The sequence below is a fragment of the Neodiprion lecontei genome, chromosome 6, assembly GCF_021901455.1.
Source record: "Neodiprion lecontei isolate iyNeoLeco1 chromosome 6, iyNeoLeco1.1, whole genome shotgun sequence".
In the NCBI taxonomy this organism is placed as follows: domain Eukaryota; kingdom Metazoa; phylum Arthropoda; class Insecta; order Hymenoptera; family Diprionidae; genus Neodiprion; species Neodiprion lecontei.
Genome location: NC_060265.1, coordinates 19,993,502 through 20,018,758, shown reverse-complemented (window position 1 = coordinate 20,018,758; position 25,257 = coordinate 19,993,502). Strand labels below are relative to the sequence as shown.

The following is a 25,257-nucleotide window of genomic DNA, read 5'->3' as shown; positions in this document are numbered from 1 at the left end:
TCCATTTTCGTCTATTGCGATTTATTCATACGAGCCAAACCCCTTGAAATATGCTTAGCGGCATCTCCAAATAAAGTTTCAAGCCAAAATAATTTCCATCCTAAAAGACGTTAATCTACCTCAGAGTACAAAATTATGTTATGGATTCACGTAATTATATGCTAGCTCGGTATATCAATGGCCCAGATCTTACGGTTCGTGAAATATACATACAAGAAGGGTTACGGGGGCATGGAGCGAGGTGATTGTTTATTTTTTCGTGAAAAATTGCCAAAAAAAACAAAAAAAAACTATGCAAATTAGTGTACCGGGACCATGGAATCGTGTTTTCGCAAATCTAGAAATGGAATTTCGGTCTGAAGATACAATTTCTGGAGAATGGACTATGGAATGTGAAATAAATTTTGAGATTTTGCACTTAAAAGAGATGTCGAGGTTCAAGGGTTCAATTCGGGAACGACTTATGTACCGCAGAAAAAATGACGATAACAGTGAGCCTGAATACTTTCTGCCTAATCGATGAGTATTCTCTCGCAGAATAAAACGGGGATCGTTCTGTGCCTTATCTTCAAAATCTCCGGTCAACGTACCAAAGAAAGCCAGAGAGAATGGGTCTTTGGGAATTCCCGATTCCACAGTAGTACGGTGTGTTTAGAGTCTGATTGTAAGCTTTAGACCCGGGCGAGTATTCGAAGTGCAGCGAACCGTCGAGCCGGCAACGCGAAGAAATGCTAATTGCATGATGTGAGAATATACAAGATCGTTCAACAATGAAAGTAGCCCTGACGCCGTGCTGGACTTTTTGCTATACGATCGCTTTACTGACCCAATTCCGTGCGGCATAGTAGGACGCACTCGACGAATGACTCCTATTCCTTGGAGAGGCAATTCACTTTACTAGCTCAGTCCCGGCGACGCAGAAAATAGTAAAACCGTAAGTGCACATCGTAAAATAAACATTATCGCGTTGTCTCTCAAGCGGTGAGAGGCATGCCGATGTTTGAAAAACTCGAATTTCACCTCAGCCATGCGCAAAATTAACTATAGATACAGACGTATTACGCTGTGTACACAGCCGTCGATGGACACTGCTTTGAATATAGGTGTACACGATACGGGGATGCTATATTTACACCAGCCCGAAGACCTCGATGCAATGGAAAGCGCTAAAATTGACACAGTTTCGTTGGAAGGATCTTGATATTCTTGTTTTGTAGAACTATGCAGTTTTTTTTTTTTTTTTTTGTTTTTCTTATCTTCGTTTCAAGTTCATTTGCTCGTCTCCGGCGGATTATCATTTCAACCATAAATAACGTCACGCCTTTGTTAGCCGACAAATTGACGGATGGACCGCAAATGAAATTGCACACTCTCATTGGAAGTTCCGATACAAGGATGGATTCATTAAAAAAAATACTACATCAACCTGCGTAGCCAATTCCCAATGTTGTTTCAACGATGTTTGCCCGTTTTTATTTCCATGCTGCACCTAAGACTCCTTACAAAGTTCTGTATAGATGTATGTATTGTTTTCATCTCATTGTCATACAGCTTTCGGCAATAATTTTGCTCACTGAATCGTGCTCAAAAAAAAAAGATGACAGGAGGCTCGCTCGCCTAGGAAGTTCTTTAGTTACCATCGAACGCAATTAGACCGTGACAAACTACTGTGAGACACGAAACGTCCGAGTGTAGTACCAAGACTGCTTGGAAGTAACACTGCTATTCGATTAATGTGACGTTAGATTTTGGCGCGCGATATACGAGCGCACGTCTCTGTCACATTATCGCGAATATCGCGGAGGTAGGAGGATTCTGCTTCCATTTCTCCGGACGATAACACTGCGAAATAAGACAAAGATCTGGAGTGACGCTGACCGCGAGAACGAGAGAGAGGAAAAATGGACCAGCCTTCGAAGTGGGGATCCCGATTAAATAGCGAAGGAGGCCACCAACTCCAGCCCAGAACCATCTCGGACCTTGAACAGTTAAGGCCATTGCCGAAGATCCAGTTTCGATCGCGCGATTTTGTTGTTTATATAATTAATATTAAAACGTGCTTCGAGTTTGCTGTTTGGCATCCAGTGTGCAGCGAACAGTTATTATACTCCGTTGCACTGCATTTATTGGAAAGCTGACCACTACCATGTAAAACACGTTCACGCAGGACACTTTTCACGGTATGTTACACTCTTCACGATTGACTGACCGATGATATTTTTTGGTGCCTCGTTCGAAGTGACTAACCGTTGTGAACTTTGTCTTCTTTGCGGAGAATCAGTATATCTAGTAACGGTATGGACAAGTACAGGAGGATTTCTTCCAAAGTAGTCTTTGATTTTAATTAATTTGTATACTTTATTCCAATTTATGCAGAACGTCATCATGAGACATCTGCTGAGACAGTAAACTGGTTATCCTGAATATTTTACACTTAAACAACCGTGCTCGTAACCAGTGGAGGGAAATCGGGTGAACGTAAGTTACTTCACTTGGCGTTATCATTCAACGCGTAGTAAGTTACAGGAAATGCTGATTTCACTTCATTTGTTACAGATGTCAGGGTCGAAATTTGCGGTTTCGTTACTTTTGATCGGTCTAATCGTGGACGGATCTTTGGGCGACACTAGATTCCTTGCGAAAACGAATTACAGTGTTTCCGATCTTTTCAAAACTAAGAACGCCAATTTAAAAATATCCCAGGACCCCATTGCCGTAACAAAAAGTCCGTGGCATGAGGTTAATTCGAAACTCGAAGACGACGTCTCGATTTACGGAGAAGATAATTCGAAATTCGAGCGCAGGAATTCGTTCGTCGAAACATCGACGTTCAACCCGGATGTGCTGAATAAATTCCTCGAAGAGTACGCTACGAAGATAAAAAGCACGACTGAGAAAAATTACAAATACCCGTTCACGGTTATTGAACCTCCAGTCGAGCCTTTCCAACTTGAAGTTCATGATTCGGTGGCTGACGAGTCGGAAATCAACGCCAAGGAAAATACGACAGTGTACAGTAATTCGAAACTTGATCATCCCCAAGGTGACGAAAACGCCAACGACACATTTGAAAGGAACAAACAGTGGGGTGGCGGTAATTCTTACGACGATCGAACCGGCTGGGTTACCCTGGAAGCGATCCCGTGGTCCAAGAGTAAGATTTCGAAGTGGCAAGCAAACCAAGACGCGCAAAAACCTTGGCCGGATCATCGGCCTTGGGAAAAGCCTCAAAGCGTGGACAGACCCTGGCAACAGAGACCGTCGTACAACGACGATAACGCTCCGTGGTACGAAAAGTCGAAGCCTCACTACCCAGACAACGCTGGTAACAAGAAACCGTGGTTCGAATCCGACCGTCCGAAGCCCAACAAACCCTCGCGACCGTCTTACTTCGATAACGGTGACGATTTCGAAGACAGGCCTAGCTACGCCCAAAAGTGGCCTCCGGAAAAACCCTGGGACAAATACGCGGACTCTTTCAAACAGACTCCGGACATCATCACCGACGATAAACCATCGAATTTTCCCAGCAACTGGGACAAGCCGCAGATATCGAAACCGTCCTACAATTTGGACAGGTTTGGAGACGGCAATCGCGAGCAAACGACGACCGGCTGGAACAGTCACAAGTACGAATTTCCTCCGAAGTACGAGGAGCTGAATAACAGACCGTCGAACTTTCCGCAACCTTCATCGTCCTTCGACAGACCCCATTTTTCTCACTATCAGTACTCCACCGATCATCCACCCACCCATCCCGCCAATGGTGACGGACAGTGGGTTCTGCTTTCGACGAATCGAGGATACACCAAATCTCGTCAAAGGTCGATCAAAATATCAGCGACAAATGCTGAGCCTCAGACCTTGACCAATGTTAATCGTGAGAAAAATGGTCCGGATCCAACTGTGGCAGTGATGTCGTCAAGACGTCAAGTCAGATTAACAGTTTTGCCTTCGGTGAACGGTACTAACACCACGACGTCCCACGGAGGCCTTTTGGAGGTTGAGAAGACGTTCAAGACCGTCGATCAGAGCCAAAGAGAATACGAAAATACGAAACAGACAATCGGTTCCCCCGTATTGACCAAGAGGCCGATTCGCAATGCTGGTAACAAGCAGCCGTCGAATTCGGCGGTTTTGGCAGCTGTCGGAGCCGGCATGTTGCCGGCGACAATGGCGATGATGATACCGATGATGCTGGGGAGAAAAAAACGTGCCGCTAATGCTGAAGAATTCGAAAACACGTTGAAATCGTCGATCTTTGAACTGAAAGACGATTTTATCAATAAGCTAAGCAACCGAAGAAAATTCAGAAAATTACGAATGTAGTAGCTACTATGTGCAAATCCAATCGGGTCGAGATAATTATCGCCCAAAAGACAGGCCAAAATTCAAATTCAATCAATTCTTCAGATTTTAAACGCCAGGTATATTATACGTATGTTGCTGGGGGTCTCAAATTCTCGCTGTTTTGAGAGCAACAATGTTTGCATTCAACTTTAATTAGCTATTTAAGATTTATCTACAATAACATAAGACATTTTTTTTACATAAAGTATATCACCTCACGCAATGTCCGCCTCATTATCATCATAAGTGTTGGTAGCTGAGTTTTTTTATATCATAAATTATTACGTAACTTATTTCATCTTATTCATCATTTTCGCTTTGTTCTTATATTATTTTCGTATTTTATCCGACTGACTTTATTGGTAGATAACTGCCAATGTAGTTTTAACAAAAAGTTTGAATTAGAGTTTCAGTAATGATAACTCGTATATTGGTAGTTTTTTAAGCAACATTATTATGACAATAAAAGGTGCGAAAATATTCGTGAAATCGATTCGTGAAAGATTTAATTCTTTTATTTACATACGATATTTGAGTAAAATTCCATTACAATGGATACATTTATTTATATATATTGCAATAAATTATTTTTTAAGAATAACGCTTCAACCCCATATGCTTCCCTTTTTGAAAGTAAAGTGTAGGAAAATGCGTTGTAGGTACAATATCATCTTAAATTTTCTATACATATACATGTAGGTGTATGTAATTTCAATGAAGTTAATAACGTTTGCGGGTAAAATATATACCTATATCATAATATACTATGTGAAAATGTATAATTTGTTATTCGTCGATAAGAAATTTTTAATTTTTCCTCTTCAAAGTTTCTTACAAACAAAGAGAGCTTGAACGCCAGAATTTCCCATTGCCTGATTGAAATGAGCCTGGTTTAGATATTCATTTGAAAAAGATATTGAAAAATTCATGGCCTTGTTACAAAATGAACTCAAGCACAGTAATCGGATCGATGCTCGAGCTCATCTTTTACAAATAATAAAACTACACCGTAATGCCACATCGTCGCTGTGACTTGTATTCGATAAGTTCACGATGGCAAAAAAAAACCGATTATAATTACTCTATGCCGATTAACTACTCGCATGATTACCGTGACAAATACTCATCAATAATAAGTCCAACGCGAATAAAATCATTATTAGTTTCAAAGTGATTTCACTATAATAGTACGTGTAATGTTAATTCGACCCACAGTCTGCTTCTCCTCTCCGTATCACATGGCGATCATTCCTCGCCATTGATTCTCTTCTGAACACCGCCTAAATATCGCGCGAATCCTTCGCTCGCATGTTTCAGTATGGTCAATCCCAACCTGAACTTAATTTCCGCGACCTTCCTAACGAATTCGAATACGTTGAAGCCCGATTCTTCCGGTTTGTCCGCCTTTTCGGTAGTCGTCGCTGCATCTATCCACTCTACAGTCGCCTCTTCGAGATCCTGTCCCTCAGTTTCCGTTGCCGTATCGTCAGTCGACTCATCTTTGGTCTGTGATTCGGTCGGTGCTTCTTCGCTGAACGCAGCTGGTGTCGTGGTAATCACTTTAGCCTCTTGCGACGCGGTTGTCGAGAGCGAATTAATGCTCGATGATGTCTCCGTGGGACTCATCGTCGGTATGACGGTCGGTGACACCAATTTCTCGCTGGTTTTCTCGCCCTCGTGTTCCACAATTTTCTCCGTGGTACTGTCGCCTATCTTTGCCTTTTCTCCCTCCCTCTTCTTCTCGATCTTCTCGTCGTGGTCAATAGCGTTCGACATCGTGTGGTCCTTGACATTCCGAGCCTCGCCTTTGCCCGGAATCATCAGGTCTAGGATGTCGAATATTTCGTTGCTCAAGTTCTCCTCTTTTTCGGTAACTGCTAGGGTACCGCTAGGTGGTATCACTTGGATAACGGACTCCCTTCGGAATCGTGGATGTGCACGCGAGTGTTCTTCGTCTATCGACCTTTTGACCTTCAGAGCTCTGGGACCGTGTTCGACCGCGACTGCCGTAGGCGTGATCTCGATCTCCTCGTAATTGGTGTCGCTCTTCAAGGGCAACGCTTCCGGTTGTCCGTACGATTGCAACGGAGGAATATTTGCTGAATTTTTTGGAAAGGCGTAGTTCTGTGCAACGTCCTGCTCAAACTGGGTCTGGCTGTCTCCGTTTCCACCGTATGTTGGCGTCTTCTGGCCAACAACTGGGCTTTCGACGTAGCCGTACTCCTTAGGGACGCTACCGACAACAAATTGACGATCCGGCTCTCCGTCAGCCGATACGGTGTAGCCAGACTGCTTTTGTCGTTCGAAATAATTTGCCGTCGTCGAAACTTCGGGATACTTGAATTCAGTGTTTTTATATTTCATGTCGTAGTTATTTTCGAGCGGTTTATACGACAGTTCGGATGAAGACGTGGGATATCTGTGATCAATTCTCTTCGTCAGCTTCGTGTCAGTGATAGCGGGACCTCCAAACTTCTGGTATCGATAATAATTGTCGTAATCCTTGGCGCCCCCATACTTTGCCTCGTGATTCGTCATACCTTGAATGACCTTAGAGAATACTTCTTCCTCACTTTGGCCATAGTTGCCGCCATATTCGCCAAGGTTGTATTTGTAATTCGGCTCGACCTCGTAATTTCTGCGTGCAATTCCACCTCCGAACGGATACAGGAAATAAGAAGCTAATCCCAGTCCCAGACCAACCAAAGACACAACTCCGAAGCTTGGCATGATTTCTCGGCTCAAGTAATTATAAATCTGCGTACCGATCGGTTTCTCGACTTGTTTTTTCTTCGTTTTCGTCGCGTTCACTTCCTTCGTCTCAGGCTCCACCTTGGATTCTTGAAGAGCTGTTTCACTGGCGATTAGTTCCGTCGTAACTTCACTGCTTTCCGTGGTCGAGGTGGAAGGCCTACGTCGCTTCGCCTTGTTCTTGTTTCTTCGCCGCTTTTGTGAACTTCTTCTCGGTTTTTTCGTAGTCGTGCTCAATAACGGCTCTTCTGGTGGAGACTTTATTTCAATTTTCGTCAGTTCAGGATTGAAGTCAAACTTGAGATCGATCTGAGAATTGTTCAGTGCCTGGGAGATAGCTTGATCACTCAAGGCATCAACTTTCTCGTCAGCGCTCTGTTTCTTACTCTTCAAGACTGGATCTTCGATCTTTGTTGCTTCGTCGATTGGTTTCTTCATCTGAGCCTTTAAGACGTTGTTTATCTTCGTTATCGGAGGTTTCGTCTGGACGGGAACTTCAACGAGATCAGACCCCGTGAAATCAGTCTTTGGAACCGTCGTCGTTTCTCTGATCTCCGGTGTTGTGCTTTTCGGAGCTGGCGCCGGAGTGCTTTTCGGCATTTCCACAGGGACAGGCGTCTTTATCTTCGCTACAAAGGTGGGCCTCTCTATTATCGTCTCATCCTTCGGCGTTTGTATCATTTGAACCGGCTTAAACGTCACCTTCTCAATCCTAGTTGTGGATACTGTTTCAGGTTTGTTCGCCGGTTTCGCTGTCGTAGTTCTGGCTGGAAATCTGGTTCGATTCAGATTTCCCTTCGGTATTTTTGGCGTTGACCTAACGGTGGTCGTAGACGTCGCCAACTTTTGCTGGGTTGTTCTTTGGACTTGGAAAATTTTCTTCGTCACTGTCAGTACTTTTTCCGTTGTGGGGAAGTTGCTCTTTTCCACGGTTGGAGTTGGTGTTGACGTCATCACAGCTGTCTTCGGGGTGGTAACTTCTGCAGCAGACTGCCCAGCTTTGACAGTCGCTTTCTTAGGTGTCGTCTGCGCCACTTGCGGTTTTGCAGTTGTCGTTTTCGGAACATTTCTAGAGTTACTCGGAGCGGGCTTAACCTTATTTGTCGCCAACTTTCCTGAGGACTCTGTTGGCATTACCTTTTCTACTATTGCAATCGGTTTCTTCTGGCCCTGTTGATCAACCTTTATCTTCTCGATAGAAGACGTCGGCTTGGCGGCGAATTTGTTGACTGTGTCGACAGGTTTCTTCGCCTCTTGCTGTACAGATTTCGGCGTTGTCGTTGGTGGGTTCAAGAGAATCCAGGTCGATATTCCGCCGGGGGTGGTTAGCTGGTTTTTGTAGCCAATCACGTCTCGTCTCGAGGACAATTCCTTCTCCAACTCCTCATCTGTCACGGCCATTGCAAGCCCCGGGTGGCTACTTTCGAAATAACCAAATTTCGAGTTCATAGGTCGCCCAAAACTGACGCCGATAGACTCCATGGAACTTATTTCCGAGTTTATCTCCTTTATAAGAAGGTCCGGGTCCTCCGTTTTTGACTTCGCATCAGTGCTTGCTGTATTTCCAAATTTCCCGATCTTTCCGACGGTAACGAGCCTCTTCGGCGCGCTCGTCCTGCCAGCTTCGTTCTTCAGGTCGACCGTCGTCTTTGGAGATTCATTAGGATCAGTCACATTGAGTAACTGCGTTGCCACAGTTCTCAAAGACTGCTTCATGTCAGGAAGGTCTGTAGCATCCCGGTGAGACTTCGAAACATCGATTCTGAAATAAAATAATCTCGTAAGTAAAGCGCACTTTTCATCTGCGGGGCCTGTGTTGAATTTTATTTTGATTACCTACTACTTCGGGCGGCAAAGGAACAAAATTCTAATAATCGGGATAACCGTTTATTTGTTCAAACGTAAAGATCGTTCTATAATACATGTTGTTTTTTTTATCTAAACATTAAATTACTATTTGGTCGATGACCATTTATTAGGTACCTTCTATGTGATATAGAAACTTCAGTATAAAATTAATTAAAATAATTTCACTATCGACTATAAACTCCAACTGATTCAACCCGAGCTCATTTTGTAATAACAGCCTCTCCAAAAGAGCGTACGGTAAAAGCATTAATTAAATTGTACCTGACAATGAAATCATGTTAGTTTTACACAAATTACCTTTCTTACGAGGACCAAGTAGCCAAGTTATAAAATTGTAGCGTAATTAAATTTCTAATTAACATTGAAGAAATGAATAATAAATTCAACAATTAAGCTAGTGTAATACTATCTTATGAAAATTATATCGAACAGCCGTTACACAACAATCTCGAGCACCTACGCCTGATGTGCATTTGTACGCTTGAAAAAACTAGGCGTAGCATTTTATTACTTAATTATAATTCCACCAATAACGAATTCCTAGCGAAAACCTCTGGATACCTAATTTGAGTAGAAGTACTCACCACTGTAATAATCGGTCAATCACACTCTGTGTAAAAGTAGATCAGCGCATATTTCCAGCTTCTAATGCCGCGGTACATTCTATAATTGTGCGTATCAGACATTCGTAGAAAAAACTGACCTAGTAGACTTCGGGCTTACCATTATTGACAGGCTATTGAGAATAATTTTCGGGTATACGACGAGTTTAGTCATTGTCCTGTCGTGTAAAGAAATTCTGTGAATAACTTGATCAATTGTGATACTGACTGTGAAATTTATCAGGTCACAAGGATCATTGAAGACGGAAACGATCTAATTTACAACGTGAAACGAGCGTTCTAAATGCTAGTAATCGAGAATATTACACTTATAAACACGCATTAAAACGTAATTACATCTTCGACACACGATGTGCGAGAATTGTGATGCACACAGACGTCATGGTGCGTTAAATCTAATTATGTACGGATCGATACCGTTATTTTTTAATGATTTTCTTAGGTAATGAAGTTATAGTGTCAAGACGATAATATACTCGATATCGTACTGGTATGGCAATAGGAATTACTGACCCACAAAGACTGCTGGGACTTGATCGAATGATCGAGTTTACAGTACAGGGAAGTAATTTCAACTGGAATTACATGGTAATGGTATAATTTTATAGAGGAATGAAATTTAATTATAAAGACATTAAATTTAGCCATGGTCAAGTAATTATACGGGCTTGGAAGAGGGACGGTGGACTTGTAGAATAGAATTTTATTGTACAATTAATTTCAGTAGCACAGCGTCATGAAGTACTCTAAAATTTGATTATTGTGTAGTACACTTAGAAAGTTACGCAGGCATTTCCTTAACCTAAAATATTAATTAAAGACTTTGAGAGCAGCGATGCATTTCGAGATTATACCGTACACCTACGTAATTGTGTACTACTTTCACAGGATGTCAAAGTCCTGCGACCATTTCACTTTTAACGATGCAGCTTGCGCTTTCCCTATCTTTTAAATTCATCTTTTTCGCTTCTTTCGTCTGCTCTTCCACTCGTTCCAATTATTGTACTTATGAATCGACTGTTTGACCATGTCCTCAAGCGTGGGTCTGACTTTGATCTTAACCCGATTAGTTGCCCGTCCGTAACCTAAAACGGTTGGAAATGCAAAGGGAATGAAAAACGCTGCCAGCCCAAAAATACCGGCCGCAGCAACGGCGAGAGGCGTCATCGCGATGCTGAAGAAACCATAATTCAACGGACTCAAAAATGTAAAATAGGGAATCATCGAAGTTATAGACTCCATAATACTGAAGGGCATCAGGTCCATCATGTCGTCATCGTCATCGTCATCGTCGTCATCGTCATCACCGAGAACGGATCCTGGGCCAAGCCCTCCATTCCCGTTTTGCGAGCCGAGATTCCCAACAGCATCCGAAAGCTGACCTGTTATACCCGACAACGGATTTCCGACGGCGGGTAATTGTATTCCGGAAGAGCCACCGGTTCCTGAGGATATCGGAACATCCGCAGCCGCGTTTTCCGGACCAGCATCCGCCGCCACATTGGCTGGAATCTCCTCATCCCCCAACGGTGCCTGAATTCCACCTAGAGAAGGAATAGATGGGATTCCACCTCCCACCGCAGGGTCACTTGCCACTCCTGAACCACCTGGATCATCCGCAACTCCTTCATCCGCAAGACTTCCCGGTGCTGCACCAGGATTCAAAGGACTATCCGCTACTCCAGCATCAGGAGCAGAGGGATCTTCAGCTAAACTATCACCTGGGCTGGGAGAGTCACCTGGAGTATCTGGTTCGAAAGCACCTTCTGCGTCTGACACATCGTTCTGGGAGCCAACGTTGATTTGAGTCTGTTGGAAGACCTCAAAAGTCGCCGTCCCTGGGAATTGCTGATCGTACTGACCGTCTTGCAGCACGCCTTGAAGGCTCTGACCATCGTCGAGAGGAACGTTTTGATAATCACTTTGCTCGAGCAATCCTTCCGGGTACTGCCCACTGCCGGAAGGAAACGTGCCGTAACCTCCGCCGGAAGAACCATAACCGCCTGAAGGAGGAGCGTAAGTACCCGGGTTCAGACCGCTTCCTGGGTAACGCTCACTAGGCGGCTTGGTCGCTGATCCATAATTTCCGGTGGAGGGTGGCGGGTGCTTGAATACATTCGTGTTTTGGACGTGCGAGTTTATGACGATGTTCAGATCGGTACAGCCCTCCTTGCCTTGGACGGTGTTGTTTATCCTGGTGTAAGAGTTGATCGTTACCGTCGGACAATTGCTGCCCTCGTCATACGTCACTTCCGGAATCTGATGATCCACCGACACTCCGGGCTGCATCCCGTTTTGCTCGATCTCGTCTTTTTGCATGGTGAACATTATATGGACGTTCGGTGCCGACGCTGAATCGTTCTTTTGGTCATCCTTCGAATCTTGGAGATTCAATGACGTGCCAGGATTCTCCGGTTCTTTCATTTCCGTCACGGTGACATTCGGTCGTTTCTTACCGGTATTCAGGATGTGTACGACGGTATTTTGCGAGACGACTGATGTCGGATTGTAATACGGCTTCTTGGAGAAGTTTGGAACGTTAGCGGGATCGGTTTGATAATCTACGTAAGCCCCATCGCTTCCAACCGTTTCACTTGTTGGCCTCGTTACATCTGTTGGATAAAAGTTGTTCTGCGTCGCTTCTGAATTTAAATTTTGGAGAAACAGCTGGTGATACTGATTTTCGTAATTTACTTGACCCTCGGCGAAATCATTGTAATTTTGCATAACTGGCACGGATGGTTTTCCATCAATGTACCCGTAAAAATTTGTACTCTCTCCGTTATCCTGTCCAAGATTTATCGGTCGATTCGGTTCCAGGCCTTCAGGAATTGGATCAAACGTATTCGATTCATTTTCATTTGTTTCTGTAACTAGAAAGTCACTCTTGTCAAAGGTAAACGGAGGAATCTGTTGCCACTGAACTACTTCTTGTGCATTTTGTTCGAGATTTACATAAGACACAGGGTCGGGAATGTTCGTCATATCCGCTTCCAAAATCGATGGTTTGTTTCCAGGTTTCTTCTTTACGACATGGAAGTTGGGCGCATTTTGATGAAGCGCGGAACCATCGGTAGTTTCCTGCACTTCCAAACTGTCATGTCCGTCGTTGAAGGACGTATACTTTTCGTAATTGTACAAATCCTCGATATTTTGCAAGTTATCGTTTGGCCAGTTCTTAAGATTCAAGTCCGATACACTTTGAATCGAATTTACCTTCACTTTGACATTGCTCTTCGGTTTATTTTTTCTACGTACCTGCTCGGCAGCCCTGCGATTTTCGCTTTTCAATGTGAAATGAGGTAGCGACTGGTTCGCCTGCGCTTTCATACGGATCAGGTTTTTTGTACAATTGTTATTGCCAAATTTCTTTTGAGTACTTTGGTCGGTTAATACGTGAAACGTGACCACCGATTTGTTTGAATCACTTTCAAAATGCTTCATTCCAGTTTGCGAATCGTGCAAGTTCCGACTAGAAACCTGATTGTGGATATTGCGATGCGAATAAAGATTGTTCTGTAAATACGTCGGTTTGTTGCTAGACATTTTTTGACTCGCATAAGTTGGTACAATTTTAACAAAATTTCTAACTTTCGCCCTGTTTAGCTGTACCGGCCGAGAACCTTCTGAAATGGTCCGAGAATAAATAGCAACTCGTGGCCTAGGTCTTCTAGAACTTACCACCTTCGTTTCTGGTTTTTCCAGCGTCGTTCGGCTCGAAGACAAAATTGAACCTATCGCTAATGAATCCTCCCGCGAGCGTCTCGTCGATAAAATTTGACCTGTGTTTTCACCAGTATTGGAAGACAATTTAGTCCCTAAAAGCGGAACACTTTTATCCAAATTCGAATTCGGTTCAACATCTATCGGAACTTCATCGATCCGAAGGCTCGAATGCTCATCAATAATATCTGAATAATCTACCAAGTTGGGTTTTGCTTCGGCAGTTTTGGTCTCCACAAAGTGATCGAAAGGATTTCTACCTTTAATCCTATCACCGTCATTGCGAAACGATATCCTTACATCCCTACTACTTCTACCCTCAGTCGCTAAATTTCCGCCTGATTCCGGCCCGATCAAATTTCTCTTCGGCATAGACAGTCTGGATAACTCGGAATCTAAGTCCCCTAAATCTAATCGCTCATAGTTTCTATCGCCAACTCGTTTGTCTTCATGGACAATACGGTCTTCGTAAAAAAGGTTATTCGTAATATAAGCATTTCCGCGCGTTGCGCGCCTTCCTTCCGTGTACCTGCTATTGCCTTCGACAATTTGAGGCAGATCCTTGACGACAGGTTTCGGCTCCTGTGCGAAATTCACGCCGCGCTGCACCGGTCGCCATGTTTCTGTGTTCAGGTCTTCTACTTCCGGTTGAAGATTCCTTGAGACCTCTGTAAGGAAGTAAAAATTTTGATCAGTTTTGATTAGAATTCGGTTTGTTCTTCCATAAAATTTTCTCGAATAAAGTAACGGTTTGGTTTGTGGGTTCTATAAACGTTCGCATATTAATTCTTTCACGGTAATGATAGACGAGTATTACATTTCACAATGCTTCTCAGCAACCCATGTTTACATGGAATCTCTGATTAAAAACTTTCAGCCGTGATGACCGTATTTAGAAGCCAGTCAAAGGATGTAACATCCGCCGTTCGACCGGCGCGTTTTCCACATCACGTAATGCTTCCTCGACTTATTCAACGTTAGAAAATCGTCTTCGCGCTGTTGGTTCAGTAGCGCGGAGCATGTATTACGTACAGAGTTCTAATGCCACTCACCAAGCTTTTGAGGTCTCCCATAGCTGGATCCCGCGATGAGCAGGACAGTCGCTAATTTCAATAATTTGAACCGCATTTTTACACTGAAACAGAACAATATGGGGCGACTCGTTAGGGATTACAGTAATATAGCGAAGAGGTGGAAATAAATCGATGTAACTTATACAGCGAGGGTGAAACCCTATGTTTTATTCAAGCGCATAGCTCGAAGAAATTCTTGATAGATTGCCCATTGTTGAAGGAGTGCGAAATCGCGTTTGAAATCCCGAATCGAGCTGCGCGCACGGCGTATTCGAAGGACGCATTTAGAGGATTTGAAAAACGAAGAAATGACGCAAGTTCGCGCCGTTCTTTTACCTGATGCGAATTCGTACTGCCACTTTGCAACTTGATAGCGGCATCGACAGGTTCTCTATTATACCTATAGTTGTCCGTGATCGGCTGGACAAAGTTGGTATGCGGATCCTATCGCATGGTAAAGTCGTTCTGCCGAAGACGTATGATGCATTCAAATTCGAACATACTCGTGCGTGCCTATGGCTAATACACGTCTGACGGAAAATAACTAACAGATCAAGCTAATAATAGTCCTCGGTGTATAATGGCCCACCTCTTGAAGGCGCGATGCCTCGTTATGCCAAAATCAATTCCACGAGGTGACGGAATAAATACATAACCGAACAGCTCACCTGTCCACACTTCTCGAATATATTACACTCGTGCTAATTTACGCTGCGCAAGATTTATCACCTCTTTTGATTTTCCTCGATACTTCCTGTGTATTACCTTAATATGCCCATCCTTATAAAGATTGAAATTACTCGCCATTGTCCCATTGGCAATAACATATATCATGTTAAAAATTGACAACGTACTAGCAAAGTTTCTTTGTATGCTGATTTTAAGAGATCGAGATCATGAGAAGTTGGTGATTATTGATCGTGATCATTTCTGTGATTACTCTCTTCGGCTGAAAAATATTCTCGAGTGCTGGACTCACCTTTTATCTGAATTAAGCATGAATTAAGTAAGTAAGTCCGTATATCATTCTAGGCGTTAAAAAGTGTCAAAAGAATACTAATTCGGCATAATTTTGAATGACGGTACATGTATATATACGGTTAGAGATAAAAACAAAAAAGCTCCAGTGACATTCTACGATGATGACGCAATCCGTTATCCACCTCGGGTTCATATTTCGTAAAACACATGCATGCAATAAACCGTTGGATTTTTTCGCTCATATTTGTGTCTCCTAACGGTACCTGCCACACCAGCGTCCGCGAGTCTATCTATCATGCGCGTATACGGAGGTAGACACACACACGCACACATACGCAGAATAATCACGGCCGAGGTTCCCTTGCATTTGTGTGAAATAATTCATCCCGGAAGCCTTGGATCTGTGTAACTGGGACAACGGAAAATGTTCCGATAACCGAGGAGGCCTCTCGCGCATCGATGATTTTTGATTTCGTATTCACAATAAAGAGGATCGTCGATCTAGATTTCAGCTATTATGCATCGCAGCAATCTTCAACTATCGAGTTGCTCTCGCATCGAAGTAAAATTTTCTACTTACTGTAACCGCGTTGTATCTGTGGCACGACTATGGGCATGGAAACAAACTACAAAGTTTATCACGGGTGTAGAACACTCGAGGTTCTTCCCAGTAACGCGGATGTGGGTTATCTTTCAGGTACAATTGCAGCCTTACTGCTTCGAATCGTGGAAATTGTGTAAACCCTTTTTAGAGACGCGATAAATATGACGTTGAGCAAGACTCGAGGCTGATCGAGCCCTCTTCGGCCTAGATTAGGACAGCTCGTGACCCCATTACATGGAAACAGGTTCTCAGGAGTCGATTAAACAGCGTGGCCCGGTGTTCTGACCACGACTCGACCAGCTATGCAACGCACCTCGAAACACCTAGTTCACGGGCACAGTAGGCATAGTCACGAAACGCAGTCATGGCTGAACGAGTAATTCTCGTGAATAATGGACTGGAAATATGTCGCAATTGGTCATTTTTTTCATTCCACTAGCCTCTGAATTTTTTATTTCGACATATCGCAGCTGTACTCATTGTCAGTTATGTTTGTTCACAGCGATGCTTTCGTTGTATCGATGGTAAACCATGACACTATTTTTTCTGCCTTCCCACGATGATTTTATCATTCTACGGTACTTAAAAAAATCGTCTACTTGACGACACGTTGAGAGTGGTGCAGTGTTTGAACAAAACGAGAGAAAGATATCCTGAGCGACAATTACGAGGTTCAAAATGATAAGTAAACACTTGCACTCTCGACTTTCATATACAGGATATATTGCGGTGGTCAGAGGTGGTCCTACCCTGTTCAGTTCAACTTCGTGTACAAGTGGTATCGATTGAATTATTTTTTCTTACCTATGAAAACTTTGGAAAGCCTCTTAGACGATCATTTAACCACTTTTCACTGTTTTTATATACTTTGTACGATACTGATTTAAATTCGGGTGAATTGAGATGTATCGCTGCGGCTAACGACGCTACGATTATCCACGATCACCGAGATTATTCAAGCACAAACTATAAACACGGAACGGCCGTTTCACCCGTACGAAAAAAATTACCCTGTGATCGGCAAGTGCGAGACGTAAAAAACGAGGAGAAAAGTAAAGAAAAAACAGAAGCACGAATTTATGCGACAAAACGCGGTTCTACTCAACTCGTCGATCTTACAATACGATCTCCCGAAATTGGTGTGAAATTAAGGATCGACGGCAAGTCGATCGCGTAATGTTATACGAACGCTGAAGATAATAAAAAATCGCACAAAATCACGTCGGAGGATCGTTGCGTCTTTTGACTCAACGGCTGACTGGGTCTCGACTGTGACAGTGGCTACACCGTAACCTGGTCGGCCGCGCGATGTTCCTGGTGAACGCTAAGAGTCCGAACTTGAACCGTTATTCCTCGTACTGCTTCACCACGGAGTTGAACAACCTTCGTTCGTATGCTAAGCGGTGGCTACCTTCCCCAACCCGGGTCCAGTCGGGACGTGGAACGAGCCGCATGTACCCAGACCGAGAAACAAAACCAAACACAAGATGCACGCCAGCCTCCTGAGGCCTTGAACTACTGCTACACTGGGATCGAGCAGATGATAGGGGGCCCGACGGTCCCCCGGATTCAGGAATGTGGTTGCTGGATACTTGGATTACGGCGCACCAGAAGTCATGTCAGAGAAGGTACCAGAAGAACTTTCGAGAGGCCGTTTTCACACTTTAACTATGAATCAAAGGTCAGTAGATGAGGAAAATTGTTTGCCAAATCATCTCCGCTGTTTTTTTACGCCAATGATAGCAAACGCGAATGAAACAACGTCATTAAAACAAATCTGAAGAACTTCGAATAGCACGAGGTAGGGTCAACAATTTGAGAACGAGTTTTATAGTTACAACGTTTGGTCATTTTCTATCCGATTGAAATAACTGAGATTATTTTGTACAATGTTAGATTCTTCAAATGCTTTTCAGACAATTTGCGGGGATTTAGTCAGCTAGCAAAATCATCCCACAAACATTACAATCGGATCATAAACACCACAGTTTAACAGTTTTGAAAGTTCAAATCATAAACCCTTTTTTCAAAATGTCGATATCTTAGCCTGCGTTATTCGAATTTATTCAGATTGGTTTCTATTTCATAGTAAGAATGTTATTTCATTCGTGCTCACTGTCATTGGCTCAAGAATCTTCAGGGGAGATTTTTCAAATGGTTTTGTTCTCATTTCCAAAATGTCGATTCACTGGGTCCCGCCGATTCATCCTCAAAGTGCGGGTCTTCCGTGTTCTAAACGCGATTTAGCGAAACCAGAAAGTCGTATGAAAACAAGTATTTTCATTATTCTCGAAGTACTTTCAAAGTTTCAAAATGACGTTCTAGAAGTTACGCAAATTTGTATGTTGAACAATGATTATTTCGTTCATCAGTGTACGCAGCTAATTGTGTATAAGAAATGAATCAATGGGTTCTCGGAGTCATGGTCTGCATCCAAAGTACGATGAAAATTCGTAGCCATTCAATTCTCGATCCCTTCATAGAATCCAGTTCGACTACAGGCATAAAATTGGACAAGGGAATAATTGTCTAATGTTTTGTCGCACGTGAGTGCTGCACGGACAGATGAACTAGAGAGAGCAGAAGTAAAATGTAAAATTCCTTCACAGATCTATGCCCATGTCCTCGTCGTGAAAAGCATCTCGTAACATTGCCGAATTTGAATCAATAGTTCAAAAGTCAGGAGACGTACGACTCCCGTTAAAAGAACTAAAGAATGACGTCCGTCAAAAACTGCAACGACTAAATACTTTGAGAACTCCGTTTTTCCGTGGTTATAACGTTACTTCACGGAATAAAATATACCTAATCAAGAGGTGTATCTCTACTGTACCGTCTAAAAACAAACACGAAAACGATTGGCGCTGAGGCTGAATCGAGGATGTACAGTTACGATCTGGCGGGAATCCCTACCTATCGCAATAACCCGTCACCCGGTGACCAACCGACGGTATTTTCATCTTCGTAACGCGGCTTCTTCTCCCGCGGGGCAAATATCAGAGAGTGAGATGAAAAAACGAAGACGAAAAAAACCTCGTCTTATACCACACGGTGTTACGAATACCACCGTAAATTAGGAAAGAATAATTACGCGTGTAAAACATCTTAATTCAGACCGAAAGGCCGTGTCATCGTTTACATCGCTACCGCCGAAGCGTGCCTCGGTTATCCAATACCTGGGTATTATCGTATCCCCCACCAATTACTCATTTTACTTTCCGTCTTTAGAAATGTTCATACGAGCAGCTCCGTCGTAATTAGCAGCGTATCCTTAATTCAATTACCGGGATACTATACATGTTTTTGCCGGTGATCTTATTTCATTGTAAATGTAGCTCGGGAGAAAAGCTCGTTTAATCTCAAAGCAATCGGGAGACATTTCTTGCAGTAAGGCTGGCTAAACCTTGAACTCGTGTTTTTTACACGGTAATTTTAATCAAATCTTTTCTATAATTGCTTACCGGAATAATGGTTCGTACTGGTATGTTATTTGAAAGTAAAACGGTTTATCTGGGTTACCCTTGACGTGTTCCGTGAAATGTAGAATTTCTTATTGAGCACTAGATTATGATGTGCGGTGAGTGTCAATGAAACGATTTATTTCTTTGACCGAAGCTAGAAAACATGCGATGCTGTATTTAAGATTATAGCTGTATAAAAGATGCATCGGAATCTAAATGGTCAAGGAGTTCATTCGACCGGAAACTTGCATACCGATACAAATAGTCTAAAACATTGTGGAATGTTTTTTATAATTCGACCGACTTGAATCACGACAATTGCGTGCGCGGTATGAACCAGCATCGTTCGCGATTACTAGACGGTGTATAAAAACGAGAAAAACGAGAATAAAAGAAAGAAAGAAAGAAAAAAAAAACGTAGGAATATACTGCGGCTAATGATGGTTCTTTATTGACACGAAGACAAAACGTATACAACGCCCAACTATGAGCAAGAATAATGTGGGACATAGCGGAACTTTCTTACAGCGGCGATTGTGTCACCCGGCGTAACATTGCCCGTGTTTTTAAGGAGGGATGCGCGGGTCAGTGAAAAAAAAGAATTACCCGACTAGTAAAAGACGAAGTCTGCAATTATTTTGCTCGTCTGTGTTTTTTGCGCTAAATATTGCACTAATTAGTGTTAGGAATTCGTCGCGGGTTTGCATGTTGAAATTAAATTTCGACGTCTCGGGTCAATCCACGAAATTTACCGCAATAATTTATCGAACTCCAACCGTGAATCAGAACCGAAAAACTTTGCGAAAAAAAACTGCTTTGAATTTAAATTCTGCCGAGGGTTTAATTTTACAAGCTTTATTTTTTTTTGTTTTCTTTACTCACATTTAGAACTGGTCAAATTATTTCCTGGCAAGTCCTTAGTAGCCGATGTTTATGCTTAATGATTTCCTCGAAACGAATTTCGCGGTTCATAAATCTACCAAACGCTGGCCGAAATCAAAAAAATTTATCTATTTGTATAATGTTTTCTCGACTGAAAGAGGTATCCCGCACGCAACTAATAATAAGCTGTGTTAATTGTGCCAAGTAACAGTATCGATTTTAAGTATAAATTATTCGAACGCAAGAATCAACTTTCGGACATTATCGTCCCGATACTTCATTATAGTATTCTTTCGGATAAAGCATAATTTTTTTCGTATCCTACGGACTAGTAGGTTAACTCTTTCGGTCATAGTGGTAAGTCTTCCTACCACCTATTTTATATCCATTTTTTTGTATATTTAGAGAACTTTTCAACATATTTCTTTGCGGTTTTCTGCTATTTCTGATAGTGTATGGATATGTTTTTAATACTCAAGAGTAAGTATTGCGATATAATGTAAATTATTATCGGTAGAAGCAATTGTTTGAAAAACATCGTAAAAATTGGTAGAATAATTCATTTTCGAGACAGGTACCCTTCCACATAGATACATGTTTTACATAAATTGTAAATTTTTGGGGGTACTTGTTACGAATCTGAAATTGGATTTTCAAAATCCAAGATAGCGAATCCAATCAGTGACCCCGAAAATCCCTGTATAGAGATTTATGACCGGATTCGATCAAATTTGAAATTTTTATCTGCCATATTGGATCCGCCATCTTGAATTTTTGTAATCCGATTTCCGATTCGTAATCAACGACCTTAAAATCATGGTGTACCATCTTGATATATAAGTTGACTCAGCAGAATAATGTGTGACTCAAAGGCTTAAGTGAATTAGCATTTTCTTCTTCTCGTCTGGTACCGAAGACGATTGTTTCTCTGATTTCATTGAATGCAAAACGGCTTCGAATTAACTAAATAAGCGATGCAGGACGTTTCAACTAATCATTTCGGGTAATTCACCTCGGATCCTCGATGCTCTGATTAAGCTCCTATATGCTGCAATTACTTTCAAGCTCGTTATACCAACGACTTGGAATAGCTTCTTTTGTAACGAGAAATAAACTATCGACAAGTAACCAACCGGCAAAACAAGCGGGCGATCCGTGTGAATCGACTATACCTAGCAGCTTCCTTCTTTCTCTGAAAAATAAATCACCCTGCAACATACACGCGAGTGCCAAGGCCGACGTCTTGGTCATAAGAACTGGTTCTCGGCCGCGTCCCATTGATCGAATCACGATACGAAAGTAATTGCTTCTCACAATTAGTCAGCCGTTGAGAAAGAAATTTGCTGTGTAGATTTGCCCTTGAAATAAGAAATCACGTGTATAGCCCATAGGCTTGTATATATATATATAATACGCACAGTTCACAAAACCAGTTTAGACGATACAATTCACCGTTATTTCAAATCTTGTCAGTATTGTGATTAACTCGTGATCCCGGAACATCGACTAACGCTTGTGCCGAAATAGAAGATGAATTTCTTTCCTCGTCAACAACCACAACGTATCAATTATTTTTTATCGGACGCACTAAGCGATGGGCTACGCCGCTAATGTGCCGAAAAAAATAAAAACAACTAACGAAAATAAGGACAACAACAACAAAAATACGAGGTAAAAAATAGAGAAAGAAAGCGAACGCTCGGAGGTGAGAAACAATTTTTCGCGTGGTCCCTCATCAACTTTTTGCTGGAACATAGCGAGAATCTAGTTCAGAGAGTTGGAATAGGCCACATCGCGTCACGACACTGCATGCCTCGACACCCAAGGAACAATGCCATGCCGAAAAGAATTCGGTATCACCGTTGATAACGGTCCTACAACGCTCTATCGGGAAGTCCTGTTCTAGGAGCACGTATAAACCGCTGACCTGCTTTGTAATTATGGACTAACGATGCAGCACTTGTCTCTGTATAAGGACCGCGATACTGATTACTCGTGGCAAGAAAAAATGAACCTGCACCCTGGCGAATCGTTTTTCATGATCAACCGATTTATGTATCGCAAAGACGACCGCGTGACGCAAATACTGACGTGACTTTGATCGATGGACGAATCGAATCGCGACGCAATAGTTTGTCCATTCTCATTCTTCGCCGTACACTTAACATCAAGATACAAAACAAGCCTCACTTGGAGTTGTAATTGAAATACCGTCGGACCGACGAATAATTATTAGTCATTTAAACCGTCTGAAAAAACGTTCCACGAATTACACACATCCTTCTACGTATACGCTGAAGTTAATTGGAAGTTAACTACGCGTCTTTTTTCTGCTTGCAATCAAATACATACGATACGTCTTTCGGCGGTGAGAGCAAATCGACTCTATGATCCCAATCGTTGTAAGTTAATAGAATTTCGCACAACTCCCGGCTTATGGTTCACGGTACATATCAAAGGACCACGAGCATTCTCCCGATTTCCTCCTACCTTCGTCAGTGTACGGTTCTCGCTTCCGGTTCTTCCGGTTTGGCGGCAATAATTATACTTCGAATAGTAGCGTCCAGGTTTGCTCTTCATTATTCGTGCGCCTCAGCTTTCGATTCATTTTAGATTCCTATCTCTGTGTCCGTGAAATTTATATCCTTCAATGATATCCGTCGAGAGAATCACTTTTCTCCGGAACAAAAATTTCCTCTTTTATTTTTCTTCGTTCTTGTGCGTTTGGATAGCAGCAGTAAAGTGATGATATGTCGGACTGCAGGATTCTCCAATCTTGATACTTCTTCACTACCGGAAGAATTTGTCAATCTTATTCAATCTTGATGTTCGCCCGGATGCGGTTCTTTATTATCAACTTGTAACTAAAGTCTTGTTTTCGTTTCTACGACCAGTTCACAAGTCATTAGAATCGAGATACAACGAAGCAATGGTTCTCTTCTTCCGCTTCTGCTGATTTTGATATCGTCCTTTCTTCTTCGGGGAACAGTATCTTTCAATTCCAACAATCTTCGATCCTGGATCACCGATCATTCATCAAAGTATTAATAGTTGTGATTTGTCTTATAGGTGAATCATTTCATTCGCACTTCACGTTTACCAAAAAAGTGCGATTCGTTTGGCCGAATCAGTTGCTTGTTTCCGTTGCACAAGATATGCAATATCAGGTCAGTATTTGTTCGATTACAGTTTCGTATCAATCAGCGATATCCACGCCTGCGAAAATTTTAATCGTTGATGAGGTGCCTATTTGCATACCCGGACGGTATTCCGACGTGTATAAGACAGCATGGCTCCGATATTTCTAACGTTACACGACGGGGCCTCACATTCGACACAAATCTTATATATTTGAGTCTGAAGTCCTTTCAGATGTTGGAATTGAACTGAGCCGGGATGCTCAGGACGCCCCCAATGTATCCACAGCTTTCCCAAGCCGCGGCGTCAAAGATTTCTCGGAGGTGGGGGATAAACCCTTGTTCCTACTTTTGCGTACTACTCGCATTACGGGAACACGTTCACGCCGTCAAAGCTGCTAATTCCCCGGCATCCTGGCCTCTCACCGAACCGAGACCCGCGGAAGCGATCTTGCTCTTTTATAGATACATTTTTATCTGCTCATGACGCCGGTGCGTCAGCAGTCATTTCCAGCAACCCTGATATGAAAATAAATTTGGGCAAGCTGCTGGAGGTGAAATTTATAAAAGAATCTCGACGACCCCCCCTCTCCACATTCGAGGTAAATTTACATCAAATAAACACTAAAAATGAAATTCGCGTACATTTTAGCACCCCGGAAGTGACGTGTATCAGCTCTTCGGTGTAGCAGAGTAAAACAAACTCCTGCAGGTGACAGTTTGTGCACAGGTGGGAACCGCGAAACAATTAAATGCCTCAATTATACCTAATTACGGTACAGCAACGTATGGAGACCGTGTCCGTGGCTTGCTTCAACCGTGCAACAGATGCGTATAATTCCTTATATGAAGTGAGTAAGCATTAGCCTATTCTGCGTATGCATATCGAATAAGTAAACAGCACCCCGAGGCACAATGTTTAAGTACTATGCTCTCAAATCACGCTATTTGAATTACTGAGAGATAACGCGAGTTAGATTTAAGTAATTTGGCAATAAGTACGCAGGATGAGCGAATCGCCTCACTGCCAGGGATCTATTATATATCTACCACAACTCGGAATAAGCAAATGGTCGTTTTACAATTAATCGAGACGCATTTGAATTTTTTTTTTTTTTGTTTCATAAAATCCGTAGTTCAATTTCTTTTTTGCACAGTGTGTCCGACACGCAAGCATGCTAGCAAAATCGTGACCCACTCCCCCGAAATAAAAGGTTTTTGACCTCTTGACCTTCTTGTCGCTGGATTTCTCGACCAGATAGGATCATGTTAAATTAATCTGGTATTCTCTAGTGAATGTCCAATTACTTCCGGATTTCCGTCTCCGCCTCACGCTTGAATATCGCAATTTTTTGGGTTATAAATGAGTAATCTTGGGATCTCTGTTGCTTCACGATGTGTAACAAATAGCACTTGAATCCGAAGCCCTAAGCAGCCCAAGTACAGTGGGATCTGTTTATCTCTTTGCAATCGAACCAGCTATAAAAAGATATACGTATATGCAAAATTCAACTGTGCCAAACTCATTCTCCCGTCTTTTTTCTGCCAAACTCTTTGATACAACAGGTTTATGCCCAATTCCTGCATCAGTTAGTGTTGATCTAGTTTTAAAAGATGCTAAATATGGCGGAATTTCCGTTCTGGAATAACAGAACCGTTGTTTGCCGGACGTCTTGACATCACCGCAAATTCGCGGAATACATTTTTGCGCTCTACTTTGCATTTCCGAAGCACCCGAAACTTCCGGCAACACATTCGGCTACTCCATTAGCCAAGACGCTGGGTTGGTTCATCGTAATTGCT

At 42.5% G+C, this 25,257-nt stretch overlaps 3 protein-coding genes across 6 annotated transcripts in view; 2 read left to right on the top strand and 1 right to left on the bottom strand.

Annotated features, from left to right (window-relative positions):
* LOC107223255 (tRNA 2'-phosphotransferase 1) overlaps nucleotides 1-25,257 on the top strand; it is a 50,699-nt gene that overhangs the window by 22,474 nt on the left and 2,968 nt on the right. The gene's annotated exons all lie outside the window — the stretch shown is intronic.
* Nucleotides 1,975-5,405, top strand: LOC107223246. Of its 2 annotated transcripts, none has more exons than XM_015662866.2 (3): nucleotides 1,975-2,180; nucleotides 2,377-2,478; nucleotides 2,557-5,405. In XM_015662866.2, exon 3 carries the CDS (start codon nucleotides 2,557-2,559, stop codon nucleotides 4,327-4,329), a length of 1,773 nt encoding a protein of 590 aa, XP_015518352.1. In that variant the 5' UTR covers nucleotides 1,975-2,180; nucleotides 2,377-2,478; the 3' UTR covers nucleotides 4,330-5,405. The 2 variants fall into 2 exon arrangements, with proteins under 2 accessions (XP_015518352.1, XP_015518353.1); XM_015662867.2 differs by having other exon boundaries at nucleotides 2,172-2,295.
* Nucleotides 4,552-23,678, bottom strand: LOC107223239. Of its 2 annotated transcripts, none has more exons than XM_046743559.1 (4): nucleotides 22,808-23,678; nucleotides 14,369-14,451; nucleotides 13,846-13,984; nucleotides 4,552-8,863 (listed from the first exon to the last, which is right to left on the bottom strand). In XM_046743559.1, exons 2-4 carry the CDS (start codon nucleotides 14,442-14,444, stop codon nucleotides 5,596-5,598), a joined length of 3,483 nt encoding a protein of 1,160 aa, XP_046599515.1. In that variant the 5' UTR covers nucleotides 14,445-14,451; nucleotides 22,808-23,678; the 3' UTR covers nucleotides 4,552-5,595. The 2 variants fall into 2 exon arrangements, with proteins under 2 accessions (XP_046599515.1, XP_015518345.2); XM_015662859.2 differs by lacking the exon at nucleotides 22,808-23,678 and adding an exon at nucleotides 16,779-17,309.